Below are 18,388 nucleotides of genomic sequence, written 5' to 3'. Positions count from 1 at the left end.
AAATTCAAGCTTCCCGTGCATAGGTTCCAGGCCTTTGAACAGTTGGAGTTTTTATTTTCGCCAAGGTCTTGGGGAATGTGCACTTTGCCCAGCTGGTCTGGCTTGGTCTAACCTTGACTGCACAGGCCGAGCCTGCAGTGTGAAAGGCCGCCCGCCCTATTTCTTGCCCAAGCTGGAAGGATTCTCAGAGAGAATTCTCTCCCTCTAGGAGAGCTGGAGTGGTCCTGCGGCCATCTTAATTCCCCTCATCCATGGCCTCGGGGCTTGCAGTGCTGTCTGGGTGCTTCCCTGCCTTGTGTTTTTTAATAGACTTGGAGCTTCCCGATCACTGGGGGCCAGTCTTGTGCCTGCTGGGCTCTTCCTGAGCCCTTCCCTCAGACTTACTGAATGTGCAGTGGAGCCCTAGGGATCAGGGTTGGGGGGTCAGGCAGATTGACCCCAAGTTGACTGTTGTCTCTCACAGCTTTTGACGGTTTTCTTGGAAGATGGGTCGGATCTGAGGTGATAGGTATGACCTGGTTTTCTTTTTTTTTTTTTTTTTTTGACCTGGTTTCCTTGATCCGAGGGGTCAAACCTGACCTTGTCTGACCTGACCTTGAGTGCCTTTCTTCTTCCCCCATTACCTAGTTTGTAGTCCCCCACTAACCCCATTACCTACCCTTGGGAGCACCAGGATCAGTCCACAAGTGTTTCCTTCAGCCAGGACTGATGGACTCCCCCTTTCTGGGTGTTCCAGGTTAATCTTCAACTCCCCTCACCTACTGATCCTAAAAGTCTTACAGGGGTGTGTCACTGCCATGTGACCAAGGTTCTCACCCACTGTCTTCCAGAAATCGAGGGCGCTTCTTTAAAAGCTGACCAGCTCCAGCCCTGGACCCCCTACCCCCCCCCCCCCAGGCTGCCACTAAAGGTCATGACCAAGGTTCCCTAAGCCCCTTCAGGTGTTTTCCATGTATAAATGTAAATGTTATGTCTCAATATCTGTGCTTAAATAAAGACATTTTAGAAACACTTGTCCAAAGTCTGGTTTACTTGGAAAAACAGGAATGGCCCATGGGGTGAGGGGCCAGTGATGAGGGCAGCCTTTGGTCCCGTCCTCTGACTGCTAAATAACTGCTCAATAGTTCCTTTGGGGGCCCAGAGAGATAGCACAGCGGCGTTTGCCTTGCAAGCAGCCGATCCAGGACCAAAGGTGGTTGGTTCGAATCCCGGTGTCCCATATGGTCCCCCGTGCCTGCCAGGAGCTATTTCTGAGCAGACAGCCAGGAGTAACCCCTGAGCACCACCGGGTGTGACCCCCCCCCCAAAAAAAAAGTTCCTTTTAGTTTGTGGGTGTTTTGTTTTGTTTTTGGGTCACACCAGCAGCACTCGGGTTACTCCTAGCTGTACGCTCAGAAATCGCCCCTGGGAGGCTTGGGGGACCATATGGGATGCCGGGATTCGAACCACTGTCCTTCTGCATGCAAGGCAAACACGCTACCTCCATGCTCTCTGGCCCCCCTTTTGGTTTGTATTGGGGGGGCAATCCTCAGGGCTTACTCCTGGCTATGCTAGGGGGGAACACATGGGATGCTGGGGTGGGGTCCAGGAAGGGGGACCCCCTCTCCACCTCATGGGCTCAGCGGGGCGCTCTCTCTTTGCCCCCTGGCCCCAACCTTTGGATGATTCTCGGGGAGACAGCCTCGTATTTCTCTCCGCCCAGGGAAGGAAAAGGAGGCGGGAACCCCACGAGCCATACCTGGCGCACCTGGCAGGCGGGGCGGGGCCGGGCCGGGCTGCAGTGCCGGCGGGCGGCGCTGGGGGCGCTGCTGAGCCCTCGCCCGGCAATCCCGGGGCCGGAACCGGGGCGGGGAAGCAGGAAGCGTCGGGGTGCGGGCGCCGGGGCCGGGATGGCGGCGCCGGGCTGGGGCCCCCCGCGGCTGGACGGCTTCATCTTCACCGAGCGCCTGGGCAGTGGCACCTACGCCACAGTGTACAAGGCCTACGCCAAGGTTGGTGCGGGCGTGGGCGCTGCTGGAGCTGGACGCCCGTAGCCACCCCCGGCCCCTAGGAGCAAAACCACCACACACCCCGGTTGGTTTGTTTTGGTTTTGGGGTCACACCTGGCGGCACTCAGGGGTTACTCCTGGCCCCGTCCGCCTTGCTGCCAGTCCCTGGAAAACCAGACCAAAAGTGGGCATCTTCCTGCACGCATGCAGGCCTGGCAGGCGCCCGCCCGGGACAGGGTTCCAGAAGCCTGTCGCCCAGTGAGTTGCACGCATTGCAATGCATCCGAGACAGAGGCTGAGGAACCCCAAAAGTGGGGCGGTGGGTTTCCAGAACCCTGGCCCCAGGGTTCCCGCTAGCCTGGGAAAGGGGTGGTGAGGAGCCTGTAGGAAAGGGGGTAAACTGTGAAGGAGAACCCTCTTCCCCTGTCCCCCCTCAAAGGGACCATTGACACCTGACTCCACCACTTCAGAGAGGCCCAGCAAGCTGGAGCACAGAGTTTGCATGCGTTTGTTTGCTTTCCTGGGTTTGCTTCCCTGCATTGCATGATCCATTGAGCATTGCCAGGAGTGAGACCACCCTGCCACCCCCCCCAAGTACCGTGGGATGTGTGTTCCCCAAACAAAACAACAGCAAACAAAATCCGAGCTGGAAATATAGCACAGCGGTAGGGCCTTTGCCTTGCATGCAACCACCCCAAGATGCACCCGGTTTCCATCCCTGGCATCCCATATGGTCCCCCAAACCTACCAGGAGCGATTTTTGAGCTCAGAGCCAGGAGGAACCCCTGAGCGCCACTGGGCGTGGCACAAAAACAAAAACAAGAAAATCCCCACAGAAGGACACTCGAGAAGTGGTAGCCATTAAGTGCGTGGCCAAGAAGAGTCTGAATAAGGCATCGGTGGAAAACCTCCTAACGGAGATCGAGATCCTCAAGGGCATCCAGCACCCCCACATCGTGAAACTGAAAGATTTCCAGGTGGGGAGCTGAGGGGGGATCCCACAGAGGGGACAGGAGAAGAGGTGCTGAGCCATGCTTCCCCTTTCCCACAGTGGGACAGCGACAACATCTACCTCATTATGGAATTTTGTGCCGGTGGCGACCTGTCCCGCTTCATCCACACTCGCAGGATCCTGCCTGAGAAGGTGGCTCGCGTATTCATGCAGCAGTTGGGTAAAAAGCCTCTGGCCCCGGCCTGCTCCTTTCCTAGGCACTCTGCCTCTCACCCACCTATCCCACACTGCCAGTCCTTGGTGCTTTTAGAACACTCGGCCAGGGGCCAGAGAGATGGCATGGAGGTAAGGCGTTTGCCTTGCATGCAGAAGGACAGTGGTTCGAATCCCTGCATCCCATCTGGTCCCCCGAGCCTGCCAGGAGCGATTTTTGAGCATAGAGCCAGGAGTGACCCCTGAGTGCTGCCGGGTGTGACCCAAAAACAAACAAACAAAAAAACTAAGAACACTCAGCCACCACTAGCCAGGTGTGAAACCCCCTCACTGATAGTTTCCACCCCTGGCTTACAGAGACAGGGAATGTGTCCCCTCTCACCCAGTCTGTGAGTTGAGGAACTCATCAATATCTGTGGCCTAGTGGGTAGGACTCCTTCACTTTGCCAAGGAATATAAGCAGAATCTAAAGGGCTGAGTCATCCAGAGAACATCAGGAAGAGGGGACACTAGCCAAGAAGAGCAGGTAGGACAGAGAGCACCTGGCATGGGAGAAGGGAGCAAATTCTCTATAAAGTACGAGAGCACGTACTAGTGTCTGAGGTGTTCAGTGCTCTGATGAGACCAGATCTGTGGTTTAGGGCTGGAAAAGGCAGATAAAAGCTAAGGTTGGGAGGTGGAAGGTGAGAACTGGCCCCCCTGATCCCTCTCTCTGCTTGGATCCTCCCTGCAGCTAGTGCCCTGCAGTTTCTGCACGAACGGAACATCTCTCACCTGGACTTGAAGCCACAGAACATTCTGCTCAGCTCTTTAGAGAAGCCAATCCTTAAACTGGCAGGTGCGAGTCTGGAGGCACAGGGATGCAAGTTGGGGGGAAGGGGATCAGAGGCCATCCACTGCCGTGGATAGCCATCTCTTGGCAGCTTTGACCAAATGTAGATGATGATAGGCTAGGAGAGCCAAGTTGCTGGAAATACCCACACACCTCCTGACTCCTGCCAAAGCTAATCATTTCGGGGGGAGGGATTTTGGGTCACCCTCAACAGTGCTCAGAAATTGTTCCCAGGGGCCGGAGAGATAGTACAGTGGTAAGGCGTTTGCCTTGCATGCAGAAGGATAGTGGTTGGAACCCCGGCGTCCCATATGGTCCCTCGAGTCTGCCAGGGGCGATTTCTGAGCACAGAGCCAGGAGTAGCCTCTGAGTGCTGCCGGGTGTGACCCATTAAGTACATAGCCAAAAAGATGTCTGTGGGGGCCAGAGAGATAGCATGGAGATAAGGCGTTTTCCTCGAATGCTGAAGGATGGTGTCCCATATTGTCCCCTGAACCTGCCAGGAGCGATTTCTGAGTGTAGAGCCAGGTGTGACCCCTGAGTGCTGGTGGATGTGACCCAAAAACCAAAACCAAAAAAAAGTAATTTTGGGGCCAGAGAAATAGCATGGAGGTAAAGTGTTTGCCTTGCATGCAGAAGGACAGTGGTTCGAATCCCAGCATCCCATATGGTCCCCGAGCCTGCCAGGAGTGGTTTCTGAGCATAGAGCAAGGAATAACCCCTGAGCACTGCCGGGTGTTACCCAAAAACCAAAAAAAAAAAAAAAAAAAAAAAAAGGGTCTGGAAAACCTCCTAATGGAGATTGAGATCCTCAAGGGTTCAGAAATTGCTCCTGTCAGGCTCAGGGAATCATATGGGATGCCGGGAATCAAACTGGGATCTGTCTGGGGTTGGACGCATGCAAGGCAGATGCCCTACCTCTGTGCTATGCCTCTGGCCCCACCAAGGCCGAACTTTTCCCATATTGGACCCCACAGGGTTGTGGGAAGCTCAGAGTCAGGAGTCTATGTAACTGACCAGAATTGGGCTCCAGATTGGTGGTGATATGGAGAGTCTGAGTGAGGAAGGGTGGCCGTGGCCCCTAAGTAGACAAAAGGTAAAGTGCTTGTCCAGGTTCAAAACTCTGTTCCAGGGCCGGAGAGGTGGCGCTAGAGGTAAGGTGTCTGCCTTGCAAGTGCTAGCCAAGGAAGGACCTCGGTTCGATACCCTGGCGTCCCATATGGTCCCCTCAAGCCAGGGGCAATTTCTGAGCACTTAGCCAGGAGTAACCCCTGAGCATCAAATGGGTGTGGCCCAAAAAACCGGGGGGGGGGGGGGACAAAAAAACTCTGTGTTCCATTTGGTTCTCTGTACCTGCCAGAGAAGTAATCCCTGAGTGTTAAATCACCCCATGTGCCGTATCTCCAACCCCAGGTGAAAGAGTCTAAAGCATTGTCATTTATGAAATGATTCAGATCAGGCTGAGGATGAAACACATATAGTCTGGCAATCTTCTGTCTTGTGTGAAAAGTGAGTTGCCGGGGCCGGGCGGTGGCGCTCGAGGTAAGGAGCCTGCCTTACCTGCGCTAGCCTAGGAGACGGACCGTGGTTCGATCCCCCGGCGTCCCATATGGTCCCCCAAGCCAGGAGCGACTTCTGAGCGCATAGCCAGGAGTAACCCCTGAGCGTCACCGGGTGTGGCCCAAAAACCAAAAAAAAAAAAAAAAGAAAAGTGAGTTGCCTGCATAAACGGTCATTTTTATTGAGTAGAGACCACCCCCAGGTGGGAGAGTAAGGACAGATAGCTCAGGCTATCCTGAGCCAGCCCCATTCAGGTTTACATGTAAGACAATCTCTGATTTGGGGGCTGGAGATATAGCACAGCAGTGGGGTATTTCCAGGACAGATGGTGGTTTGAATCCCGGCGGCATCCCATATGGTCTGTCCCCTTTCCCCCACCCCATCCCACCCCTGTGCCTGCCAGGAGCAATTTCTTTTTTTGTTTGTTTTTGTTTTGTTCTTTGGGCCACACCCATTTGATGCTCAGGGGTTACTCCTGGCTATGCTCTCAGAAATCGACCCTGGCTTAGGGGGACCATATGGGATCCTGGGGCATAGCCTAGGCCAGCGATGGCGAACCTGTGGCACTCGAAGGCCTTGCAGCTGGCACGCAGGAAGGTCTGCAGTGAATAAATTTATAAAAAAATTTTTTTTAATTTATAAAATTTATAAAGAGTTTTTGGGGGCCCGGAGAGATAGCACAGTGGCGTTTGCCTTGCAAGCAGCCGATCCAGGACCAAAGGTGGTTGGTTCGAATCCTGGTGTCCCATATGGTCCCCCGTGCCTGCCAGGAGCTATTTCTGAGCAGACAGCCAGGAGTGACCCCTGAGCACCGCCGGGTGTGGCCCAAAAACCAAAAAAAAAAAAAAAAAAAAAAAGAGTTTTTGGATACTAAAATCTTGTTATTTATTTATTTATTTATTTTTTTAGTTTTTGGGTCACACCCGGCAGTGCTCAGGGGTTGCTCCTGGCTGTCTGCTCAGAAATAGCTCCTGGCAGGCACGGGGGACCATATGGGACACTGGGATTCGAACCAACCACCTTTGGTCCTGGATCGGCTGCTTGCAAGGCAAACGCCGCTGTGCTATCTCTCCGGGCCCTAAAATCTTGTTATTAAGGTTTAATTGACGTGCTGGCACTTTGAGGAAATTCTTTGGTTTTGTGCGGCAGTTTGGGCACTCTGGCTCAAAAATGTTAGCCATCACTGGCCTAGGCGATCTGTCCTAGGCTAGCGCTTGCAAGGCAGACACCTTACCTCTAGTGTCACCTCTCCAGCCCCACCAGGAGTGATTTCTGAGCACAAAGCCAGGAATAGCCCCTGAGTGCCACCAGGTGTGACCCAAAAACGAAAAACAAAACAAATAAACCAGGGATGATCTTTGTCTTGACTAAAATAAGGTGTAATCTAATACCTGAGCACTGCCATGTGTGCCCACCCCCTAAATATATATGAAGATGAGGAGAGAGGAGGCAGGGAAGCAGCCATAGCGCCATTGGGTTCTGACCTTGGTGGGCTCTCATCTGCATAGCAGGTGATCAGAGACCTCCCCAAGAATCAGGATGGGGAGGGAAATAGCATGGAAGTAAGGCGTTTGCCTTGCATACAGAAGGACGGTGGTTCGAATCCCGGTATCCCATATGGTCCCCTGAGCCTGCCAAGAGCGATTTCTGAGTGTAGAGTGTAGAGACATCAGTAACCCCTGAGCACTGCCGGGTGTGACCCCAAAACCAAATAAAAACAAAAAGAATCAGGAGGGGGCGTGGCCAGAATACATTGGGGGATGTTCCAAGATGCTGAGGAGGGACGTAGGGAAAAGCAGTTTTACAGGGTGCTGTGAGGAGCCCTGCACTGGCCCCATGGGGTTCTTGGAGCCTAAGCTGAGCCCTGTGGCCGGGTCTCTGCCCGTAGACTTTGGCTTTGCGCAGCACATGTGCCCGTGGGCTGAGAAGCACGTGCTGCGAGGCTCCCCGCTCTACATGGCCCCAGAGATGGTGTGCCAGCGGCAGTACGATGCCCGTGTGGACCTCTGGTCTGTGGGAGTCATCCTGTATGGTGAGTACACAGTCTCTCCTGGACTGGAATTCCCCATACACCCATGCACTCACCCCTGCTCCCCCATATGGGCTGGACAGGCCTTGACCCCGGCACCTCCCAGCTGCCCTCTGCTCCCTTCCACAGAAGCCCTCTTTGGGCAGCCCCCCTTTGCCTCCAGGTCATTCTTGGAACTAGAAGAAAAGATCCGGAGCAATCGGATAATTGAGGTGAGTCGGCCCCGCTGGGCAGCCAGTGGGGTGCTGAGGAAACAGAGACCTGGTTTCTGGAGGCCTCATTACGGTCCCTAGTCTGGCTCCGTCCAGCTCCCCGAGCAGACCTGCCCCAAAAGGGTGATGACCTGAACAAGCCAGGCCCATCCTTCACTCTCCCTCCAGGGCCTCAGATTCTCCATAGGGCTCAAGTGTTCCTTCTGGGCTGAGGGGCTGGAGTCAAGTGTGATTTGGGGGCTCCCTTCCCCTCCTGCAGCTCCCCCTGCGCCCCCTGCTTTCCCGAGACTGTCGGGACCTGCTGCGGAGGCTCCTAGAGCGGGACCCTGATCGCCGCATCTCCTTCAAGGACTTCTTCTCCCACCCTTGGGTAGACCTACGGCACATGCCCAGCGCCGAAAGCCTGGCCCAAGCAGTGAGCAGCCAGTGGAACGGGTGGACTGAGGGCCTCTAGGTGGGTCTATTCCGCCCTGTGGTTCTGCACAAGGTGGATACAACTGCTGGTCTGCCTGTCCACAGACCACCCTGGTGGTGCAGGCCGTGCAAAAGGACCAGGAGGGCGACTGGGCAGCCGCTCTGTCTCTGTACTGCCAGGCTCTAGACTTCTTCGTGCCTGCTCTGCACTGTGAGTCCACAGTCCTGTCCCCCCACCCCGCCCCCACAAATGCTGCTGTGGATTTGAGGGCCTTGCCAGGGCCAGGCCCATCTCATCCAAACCTCTCTTTCTGCAGATGAAGTAGACATCCAGCGAAAAGAGGCCATCAAGGCAAAGGTGAATAGATGGGCTGGCTTCCCTCAGTTCTCTCCCAGGACAGGGGCCCCACAGCTCTCTCCCAGGCCAGCGAGTGAGGAAGATAGGGGCGACCTTCTCAGTTTCTGTTCGCCCACCTGCAGGTGAGCCAATATGTCTCTCGGGCCGAAGAGCTCAAGGCCCTCGTCTCCTCATCCAACCAAACCCTGCTGAAGCAGGGTGCGTCTGCACGGGACTTGCTCCGAGGTAGGCCCCCCTGGGATTCTTGGGCCCCCAGAACTCTAGCCTGAGAGAGAAGCAGGTTGGAGAGCCCCTGGACATAGGTTGGTCTCCACACCTGAGCCCCTCTTCCTCGTTTCAGAGATGGCCCGGGACAAACCACGTATGCTTGCTGCCTTAGATGTGGCTGCAGCTGCCATGGCCAAAGTGTGTAACCTTTGTGGGAACCTCTGTATGTGTGGGGTTAGCTCATGACCCTGAGTGATTGGGGGCCTGTGTGGTTGCAGGAGGAGGACGCTGGTGGAGAGCAGGATTCCCTGGACCTGTACCAGCATAGCTTGGAGGAGCTGCTGCTGCTGCTTGCTGGTGAGGCCAGACCCCTCACTCCCATCTCTGCTCCTGCAGCCCTGCCATGCCCTCACCTCCTACCACCCTGCCCTTAACTCTTAACTACCATGCCCATACTTCCTGCCCCCTTCTCATAGCCCAGCCCTCCTCTCACCTCCTGCTCTCTTTTTTCAGCGGAGCCCCCAGGACGCAGGCGGGAGCTGCTTCATACTGAGGTGCCCCTTGGGGCTGGGGCTGGGGTGGTTGGGGGGCTTCCTCTTCCCTCTCTCCCAGCTTCCATTTGGGTCCTCTGCAGGTTCCCTTGGCCCATTTCTAAATCTGGGTGTCAGAGTTCAGACTTGGTGTGGGGATTAGCCTATGTGTGCCATCAGGCTTGGGGCTGGGGCATCAGGGTCCCACAACAAGAAATCTACTGGATGACTAGCAGTCAGAAAGGTTTTCCGGAGAAGGGAGCAGATCAAGAATTCAAAATGCCAGAGCTAGTACACTGTGAAGGGCATTTGCCATGCATGTAGCTAACCCAGGTATAGTCCTGATCACCCCATATGGTCTCCCGAGCCCATCTAGAATGATCTCAGAAGAGAGAGCCAAGAGTAGGCCCCAAGTACTGCCATATGTGGCCCAAAAATCAAGACAGAACTTAGAAGTCCTGGTGTTGATGGCATCTGTGGGTTCTCGAGAGGACTCATCTTTTTGGCAGGTTCAGAACCTCATGACTCGGGCTGAATACCTGAAGGAGCACATCAAGGTGGGTAGGGTGGTCCCTGGGGGGTGGGTATGTTCTGCCCAGAGCCTCCAGCCCAGCCCCCATGCGTCCCTCCCACTGCTTGCCTTGTTCTGCTCCTACTTGTGGCTCATAGGCTCTTTGTCGATGGCCCCTGCGGCCCCTTGGCTGCCTCTTACCCTCGCTATCTTTGGTCCCACAGATGAGAGAGTCCCGCCAGGCGGCTGAGGCCCTGGACAAGGAGCCGCTGATGGAGTCTGTACGGAGCTGTGAGTGCCACTGGGAAGGCCAGGGCTGAGGGTGGTGTCCCAGAACAGCCTGGACATTGAGCCGTGCCCCAATCCTCACCCCAACAGCTTGTACTCTGCAGTGAAGTCGGGATTGAACAGACCACAAGCCATCTGGAGTTGGGGGACACTCAACCAGAGAGACTCAGGCTGCCTGGGGTATCTTATCACCACCATCACCACCCCATCCCCAGCTTCCCCAGGAAACTTTCAACGCCCCTTTGCTGTGATTCTGGACCAGATTGGAGAAAAGGGGGTCTTCCGAGGAGTCATGTGTCATGTCAGCCAGTTATGATAGGATGCCCAACTCTGGCTGTGAAGGGGAGGGGGCAGGCATCCTGTGAGGGGCGTGTGCTACACTCTCGCCCCCTCCACTGCAAGCCCTGGCCTCCCTCAGAGCCTTCCTTCATTGCACTAGAACAGGCTACACTAAGACCCTCAGGGACCACTAGCCCACAAGATCCCCTTCGGCCCCAGGAATGGCCCTTCCCCATCCGCAAGTGGAAATGTGACTCCAAACTCTGTCTTTGGCCAGAGCAGGCCATCTCTGAGGAGAATCAGCTCACAACTGGTTCCCACACTGGCCCAGGTATACAAGTGAGAGGAGATGGCCCCAAGGGCTGAACAGAGCACATACTGTGTGTGCAGAAGGCCCAGGTTCCGCCCCCAGCACCGCATGATCCCCCTGAGCTCTACTGGGGGTAACCTCTGACCTCTGAGCTGGGAGCAGTCTCCTCCCCACAATCATTGCCCTTGACCATCAGCCCTCATTCATCTCCCTTTGTCCCTCCTTGGGAACATTGCCTCCTGCCACAGAGCTGGATCTGGCACAGAGGACCCGTGAGACAGCCCAGCAGCAGTGACAACAGTGACATGGCCTGCTTCCTCCCCATATTGGGGTCGTGTCTCCCTCTCTCTCTTGTGGGCTGCTGCTACCTCCTCAGCCCCTAACAAGTGCTCTCAGGAGGATGAAGTGACATTAATTGGGAGCAAAGGACACGTAGGTGCTATCCGAGTGCCATCTTTGGGGCGAGTCTGAAGCTACTGGTGACCTTAGGCTTTTCTGTCTGTGAACACTGGTCACATACTTAGTATACGTTGTTGGTTTCTGAATTAAATTATTTTCTGAACCATTACTTTGCTTTTTCTTTGTTTTGTTTTCTTTGGGGGGGGAGTCACACCCAGTCATGCTCAGGGGTTACTCCTGGCTATGCGCTCAGAAATCACTCCTGCCAGGGGATCGAACTGTGGTCCGTCCTACGCTAGCGCGCTCGAGGCAGGCACCTTACTGCCTGCGCCACCACTCCAGCCCATTACTTTGCTTCTTGCCCCTGAAGCAAGAGGTTCAGAGCAGCCCCAGTAAAGGCTGAGTAACCCTGGAGCCGGAGCAATAGCACAGCAGGTAGGACATTTGCCTTGCATGTGGCTGACCCAGGTTCAGTCTTCAGCATCTCATATAGGCAGGCTCAGCGGTAGAGGGTCTCGAGCGTGTGGGGAACCAACTGGATTGTGCTGGTTGTGTCAGTGACCCCCAGGCTCCCTTCAGATAGGCCCAAACCGAAATTTTTTTCTGGGAACCAGGAGAGGAGAGAGTCCCCTTCTCTAGCCCCCTCCCCTGTATCTTCCTCTCTCTTCCAATAAAAACTGAAAACACTAGAATTAAAACAAAGAAGGGGGCTGGAGAGGTGGCGCAAGACATAAGGCACCTGCCTTGCAAGCACTAGCCTAGGATGGACCACAGTTCCATGAGTGCAAAACCCTCTCCCTGAGCCTGCCTGGAATGATTTCTAAGCACAAAGCCAGGAGTAATGTCTAAACACTGCAGGGTATAGCCAAAATAATAAAAAAAGCTTGGGGCTGGAGCAGTGATGCAGTGGTAGGGCATTTGCCTTACACGTGGCTGACCTCGGGCAGTAGTTCTATCCTCTGGCATCCCACATGGTCCCCCAAGCCAGGAACAATTTCTGAGAGCATAGCCAGGAGTAACCCCTGAGTGTCACTGGGTATGGTCCAAAAAATGAAACAAACAAACAAAAAAAGCTGAGTAACCTGGGCCTAGGAGGGATGCCATCCCTCTCCCCTGTGCTCTGGTCCTGACCCAAGATACCTGGCAGGGCCACCAGGATGTCAGGGCTTTTCCTGTCCCACCCCAGACCAGTGTGGGCTTCAGTCTTCCCTTGTCCTTGCCCCAGAGAGGCAGGCCTCCTGCTGGGCTAGAGATGACAGTGAACTGGACCATCTTTAGTGCATCCCCTCAGTATCCCCAAGCTGGGGTCTTTCAAGTGCATTCTTCCCACTGCCATCACCAGGGTTCAGGCTGAAGGATGCACATCTGAGGGCATCTGGGATCCTTCTTGCAGACGGACACTTCCTTCTGCTCGCAGAAAGCAGGCACCCACCTGACCAAATGAGAGATCCTCTGAGCCTAGCCCAACTCCAAGTTTCAAGGGATCAGATTCAGCTTGTTCTGTCCCTACCTGGCCAAGGGGAAGCATTAGGATTCCTGTGTAGATCATCCAGAACCAAGGGCCGTAGTGAAAGCACAGTGATAGGGCATTTGTCTTGCATGCGGCCAACCTGGGACTGACCCAGGTTCCATCCCCAGAATCCCATATGGTCCCCTGAAACTAACAGCGATTTCTGAGCGCAGAGCCAGGAGTGTCCCCTGAAGCCAGTTGCAGCCAACCCTCTCTGAGCAAGCATTGCTATTCCTTGAGGCTGAGCACTAGGGAAGGCAGCAATACCTACCTCCCCCAGACACAGACACAACTCAAAATAGTAAAAGAACAGGGCTAAGGCAATTGCTCGATCTGCTGTCAGTCCTAGTTTAGTTCCTTCCACCTCGTGTGGTGCCCCCAAGCACTGACAGTAGTGATTCCTGAGCACAGTCAGGTGTGGCTCAATAAACAAAAGACCAGGGGTTGGGGCCAGAGAGATAGCATGAAGGTAAGGCATTTACCTTGCATGCAGAAGGTCGGTGGTTCGAATCCTGGCATCCCATATGGTCTCCAGAACCTTCCAGGAGTGATTTCTGAGTGTAAAGCCAGGAGTAACCCCTGAGCGCTACCGAGTGTGACCCAAAAACCAAAAAAAAAAAAGGCCTAGGGTCAGAGCAATAGCACAGTGGGAGTACAGTGGGTAGGTGTTTTATGTGCTGACCAGGGTTTGGTTCCCAGCATCCCATATGGTCCTCCAAGCATACCAGGAGGAATTTCTGAGAGCAGAGCCAGGAGTAATCCCTGAGCATTGCCAGGTATGGCCCCAAAACAAAACAAAGGGCTGGCATAATAGTATGTATAGTGGATAGAACATTTGCCTTGAATGTGGCCAACCGAAGTTTTGATCCTCAGTACCACATTTGGGCCCATGAGCTAGCTAGGAGTGATCCCTGAACTCAGAGCAAGGTGTAAACCCTGGGCTTCTTTTTCTTTGGAAGTACAAAGAGGATATTTATTGTGAACCAATTGTACTCTGAAGATGCATAGTACATAGTAGTGGACCCAGGGGAAAACAATATCTGAAAAATTGGGAGGTTTTTTTTTTGTTGTTTGTTTATTTTTTTTGGGGGGGGCACACCTGGCAGTGCTCAGGGGTTACTCCTGGCTGTCTGCTCAGAAATAGCTCCTGGCAGGCACTGGGGACCACATGGAACACTGGGATTCGAACCAACCACCTTAGGTCCTGGATCGGCTGCTTGCAAGGCAAATGCAGCTGTGCTATCTCTCCAGCCCTGGGAGGTATTTTTTATTCCCTTTTAATTCCTGGCCTCTCCCTCCACTTAGCATGCTCTACCCTTGGGTAGGGGGTCTTCCACTTGAAGTCTGTGGAGTTTGGGGTCCTAAGAGGGCTGTCAGGAGCATGCCTCAGTGATAGACTATGTGCTTGCTTTCACCAAGAGCCTAATTTTCTCTTCCTAGTTAGAGCAGCTCCAGTGGGAATTTCCTATACGGCCTTGCTCAAAGTCCACGGGGCCGGAGAGATAGCATGGAGGTAAGGCGTTTGCCTTTCATGCAGGAGGTCATCGGTTCGAATCCCGGTGTCGTACCATATGGTCCCCCATGCCTGCCAGGAGCAATTTCTGAGCCTGGAGCCAGGAATAACCCCTGAGCACTGCCAGGTGTGACCCAAAAACCACACACACACACAAAAAAAAACCACAAAGTCCAGTGCATGTATGACCACAGTGGGTCTGGTACCACCATGAGCCAGGTGTGGCCCAGAAACTATGAAATAAAAAGGTGAGTTTAAGTTTACAGACTCGGGCCCGGGGAGATAGCACAGCGGTGTTTGCCTTGCAAGCAGCCGATCCAGGACCAAAGGTGGTTGGTTCGAATCCCGGTGTCCCATATGGTCCCCCGTGCCTGCCAGGAGCTATTTCTGAGCAGACAGCCAGGAGTAACCCCTGAGCACCACTGGGTGTGGCCTAAAAACCAAACCAAAACAAAACAAAACAAAAAAACAAAAAACAAAAACAAAGTTTACAGACTCACACACATTTCCCTGAATGCACACATGTACATACATACACAAACACACAAGCATATGCACATATGGTTCCTGCTTAGTAAGGCCAAGGTTACACCCCTTCCAAGCCCAGCCTGACTCCCTGGTTTGCTTGGAACCTTGCATCAATTAAAGAATGGCCATGAGGGTGAAGGGACCACTAGACTAGTAGGTCATCATGCTTCTCACCCCCATCCCAGCTTCAGGAGACAACTTGGGCCCTGTAAACAACATTCCCCCAAATTTCCCCAGAGCGCACGGTAAGGCCCAGTGTCTGAGGAGGACAGAGGAGCAGGGGACAACTTCAGAATTCCAAACCCATCACCACTGGGACCAGCTGGTCCAGGGAGACGCACTACCTTTCTCCTATGCTATAGGGGTGCGCTGGCAGGAGCCCTGACTCCTCACTAGTCTTATTGAACTCCCATTTATTTTGGTGGGGATCAGGCTACCCCTCACTGCCAGAGACCCAAGCTACTGAAGATGGGCCCACGCTGCCATGGTCTGCAGAGGCCTTGCAGGCAAGACTGTGAAAAAATACTTCAAACCTTTTTTTTGTTTGTTTTTTGTTTTTTGGGCCACACTCAGTGACACTCAGGGGTTACTCTTAGCTATGTGCTCAGAAATCGCTCCTGGCTTAGGGGACCATATGGGACGCCAGGGGATCAAATCACAGTCCATCCTAGGCTTGCGTGGGCAAGGCAGACACCTTACCCCTTGCACCACTGCTCTGGCCCCTTCAAACCCCTTTTTATTTATTTATATTTATTTATTTATTTTTGGGTCACACCCAGCAACGCTTAGGGGTTACTCCTGGCTCTACGCTCCTGGCAGACCATATGGGATGCCAGCAGTTGGGATTCGAGCCACTGTCCTTCTGCATGCAAGGCAAACCTCTTAACCTCCATGCTATCTTTCCAGCCCCTCAAACCCTTTCTTAACAGAGAAGCCCAGAGACCTATGACAAACCCTTGGGCCAGGAGAGGGAGAGAGAGAAAAAGAGAGGGAGAGAAAGCTGGGTTTGTGACTATGGTAAGGTCAGGTTAAGGGCCAGGTAAAGGGGAAAAAAGTGTTCAAAGTAAAGGGTAACTAGTTTAAGCATTGTAACTGAAATCAGGGAGAAAATCTATAGCTGAATAGTTCATAGAAACAGTTCAGTCAGATTGCTGATCCAACTGCCTCTTCAAACTGCTACACAACTTCCCAGTAATAATTGAGTAATTATTCTTACAGGGGCAGATCCCTTTTATGGTTGGTGCTGAACTTCTGCTGGAGTAATGTAGGACAAAAACCTCACAGTGTTCATAGGCTACTCCTGACTCCATGCTGGGCTTCTGGCAGTGTTTGAAAGGCCATACAGGGGCCGGAGAGATAGCATGAAGGTAAGGCATTTGCCTTTCATGCAGAAGGTCATTGGTTCGAATCCCGGCATCCATATGGTCCACCGAGCCTGCCAGGAGTGATTTCTGAGCGTGGAGCCAGGAGTAACCCCTGAGCACTGCCGGGTGTGACCCAAAAACAAAAGAAAAAAAAAAAGAAGAAAGAAAGAAAGAAAAAGAAAAAAAAAAGGTAATACAGTGCCAGGAATCGAAACCTGGATTCCCCTGGTCTGCATAGTAAGGTGCCTAAAAACCTGTGGGGATGCTGAAGAGGAGCAGACAGCCATCTTTGGGGCCCTAGAAGAGTACTGGGGGTGGGGGACTGTAGAGATAGCACAGTGAGTAGAGCACTTTTCTTGCACACAGCTGACATGGGTTCAGCATCTCATATGATCTTTTTTTGGAGGAGCCACACCCAGTGACACTCAGGGGTTACTCCTGGCTATGTGCTCAGAAATCACCCCTGGCTTGGAGGGCCATAAGGGACTCTGGGGGATTGAACCGCGGTCCGTCCTAGGTCAGCATGTGCAAGGCAAATTCCCTCCTACCTGCGCCACCCCTCTGGCCCCTATATGGTCTTCTGAGCCCCTTCAGGAGTAATCCTTGAGTGCAGAGTCAGGAGTAAACCCTGAGTACTGCTGAATGTGGCCCCAAAACCAAAAACCAAAGCAAAACAAAACAAACCCCCCCAAAAAAGAGAGAAGGAAGTGAGGTGATGGGAAAGGCCTGAAAATACCCCGCAACTCCCCTCTTGTGTGCCGAAATTTTCTCTGGCCCACAAAAAGGCCTGACTGCTTAGCAGTGGTTTCAACCGCTGGCCACAGCACAGATCTCAAGACTAGAAAGGTCACAACTGACAGCTCTCAGCCATGGTGCTGGGAGTAATTTGAATTAGTAGCAAAGGGAAATTTTGGTGGCAAGTGGCTTTCTCTGTAGCCTTCACATCACAGCAGGTGGGAAAACCCCTCAGAGCACATAGATAGGAGTCCAAGAGGTCTCCCACTCAGCCAGATCTATCCCCTGAAGAGGCCAGGACTATGGGGCAGATATAAGCCAGGAATGGGGCAGAGGGTATAGATGGTGGGACAAGCAGGAACTGCAGACCCAGCAGGTGGTCTGCTTACCATGCCCATCTCTGCCTAAGCCCCTGAGCACCCTCCCCATATTCCAAGAACACATGAATAGGTCATGGCTTCATGAGATTCCAAGAGTGAGGAGCAAGTCAGTGTGGGGACCTAGCTCCCTCCTGCTGTCTGCGTCATGTCCCTGACCGGGATCTGTAAATATTGCCCTCCCCACCTCCACTGGGTTTTGAAGCTGCAAGGGGATGGGTTGTGCAGTTCCATCAAGCAGAATGGCCCTGGAGGGACTGTGCTGACGCAGGCCTAGCTGCTGCCATAATGATGTGCCACACTCCTCACCCCACCTCCCAGCCTAGGGCTCAGACTTGGTTCTCTTCCAGCTCCCAGGAATTAGGGCATGTTGGGATCTTATCCAGTGAACACAAACAATCCCAGAACCATGCAGATACCCCAGGGTGCTGGAGAGATCAGGCCAGTGAGACCCCCACAGCCCAGCCCTCCAGCCTGGGCCTTGGTCTTCTCTAATACACTCTTCCCCATCCTCTCCCTCCCTGCCTGATGCTCCTTGCTCTTACTTACAAAGCACATCCAAGGTGACCCATGTCCTGACACCAAACCCCGTTCTGTCACTTTCCAGGGAAGCTACCAAGAGGGCTGAGTGTTGTGGTGGTTGCAGGGGGCAGGTGTAATATCTACTCTCTCTTTTAGCCCTGGTCATATCTCCTGCTGAGTTTCCTGCACCCCCACAGCCAAGAAGGATGAGATATGAGCTTTTTTGTTTTTGTTTTTGGGTCACACCCGGCAGCGGCTCTATGCTCAGAAATCGCCCCTGGCAGGTACGGGGGACCATATGGGATTTGAACCACCGTCCTTCTGCATGAAAGGCAAATGCCTTAACTCCATGCTATCTCTCTGGTCCCAGATCTGAGCTTTTTTGCTTTCATTTTTGGTCAGTGGATTAGGAGCAGAATCCCAGACCTTCAGACATGCAAGGCAAGCAAGCACCCTAGCCCTGAGCTACAAGGACTCTTTGATTTAAATTCATTGTTATTATTTTGTGCATTTTAGGATTTTAGGGGGAGAGCCACACTTTGGGTGTTGGGAGTCTTTTTTTTTTTTTTTTTTACTTTTTGAGTCACACCCAGCGGTGCTCAGGGGTTACTCCTGGCTCTGTGCCCAGAAATTGTTCCTGGCAGTCTTGGGGGACCATATGGGATGCCGGGAATCGAACCCAGGTGCATCCCAGGTCGGCCATGTTCAAGGCAAAAGCCCTCCCACTGTGCTATCTCTCCGGCCCCATGAGTCATTT

At 53.5% G+C, this 18,388-nt stretch overlaps 1 protein-coding gene across 3 annotated transcripts; it reads left to right on the top strand.

Annotated features, from left to right (window-relative positions):
• The first annotated feature begins 1,869 nt into the window (after positions 1-1,869).
• Positions 1,870-10,477, top strand: ULK3 (unc-51 like kinase 3). Of its 3 annotated transcripts, XM_049777891.1 has the most exons (16): positions 1,870-1,991; positions 2,825-2,965; positions 3,040-3,160; positions 3,887-3,991; positions 7,434-7,577; positions 7,704-7,786; positions 8,046-8,201; positions 8,306-8,411; positions 8,518-8,558; positions 8,681-8,783; positions 8,899-8,963; positions 9,044-9,122; positions 9,279-9,319; positions 9,805-9,852; positions 10,031-10,097; positions 10,185-10,477. In XM_049777891.1, exons 1-16 carry the CDS (start codon positions 1,890-1,892, stop codon positions 10,199-10,201), a joined length of 1,419 nt encoding a protein of 472 aa, XP_049633848.1. In that variant the 5' UTR covers positions 1,870-1,889; the 3' UTR covers positions 10,202-10,477. The 3 variants fall into 3 exon arrangements, with proteins under 3 accessions (XP_049633848.1, XP_049633846.1, XP_049633847.1); XM_049777889.1 differs by having other exon boundaries at positions 7,434-7,786; XM_049777890.1 differs by lacking the exons at positions 9,805-9,852; positions 10,031-10,097; positions 10,185-10,477 and adding an exon at positions 9,672-9,725 and having other exon boundaries at positions 7,434-7,786.
• Positions 10,478-18,388: the final 7,911 nt, after the last annotated feature.

Source organism: Suncus etruscus, chromosome 1 (genome assembly GCF_024139225.1).
Source record: "Suncus etruscus isolate mSunEtr1 chromosome 1, mSunEtr1.pri.cur, whole genome shotgun sequence".
In the NCBI taxonomy this organism is placed as follows: domain Eukaryota; kingdom Metazoa; phylum Chordata; class Mammalia; order Eulipotyphla; family Soricidae; genus Suncus; species Suncus etruscus.
This window is presented reverse-complemented; position numbering and strand designations above follow the sequence as displayed.

Bases quoted from the DNA above. Each gene is read 5' to 3' on its own strand.
- ULK3 (XM_049777889.1), top strand. From the start codon at position 1,890: ATGGCGGCGCCGGGCTGGGGCCCCCCGCGGCTGGACGGCTTCATCTTC. The intron at 7,787-8,045 runs GTGAGTCGGCCC...CCCCTCCTGCAG, and splicing joins GGAGCAATCGGATAATTGAG to CTCCCCCTGCGCCCCCTGCT. The intron at 8,964-9,043 runs GTGTGTAACCTT...GTGTGGTTGCAG, and splicing joins CTGCAGCTGCCATGGCCAAA to GAGGAGGACGCTGGTGGAGA.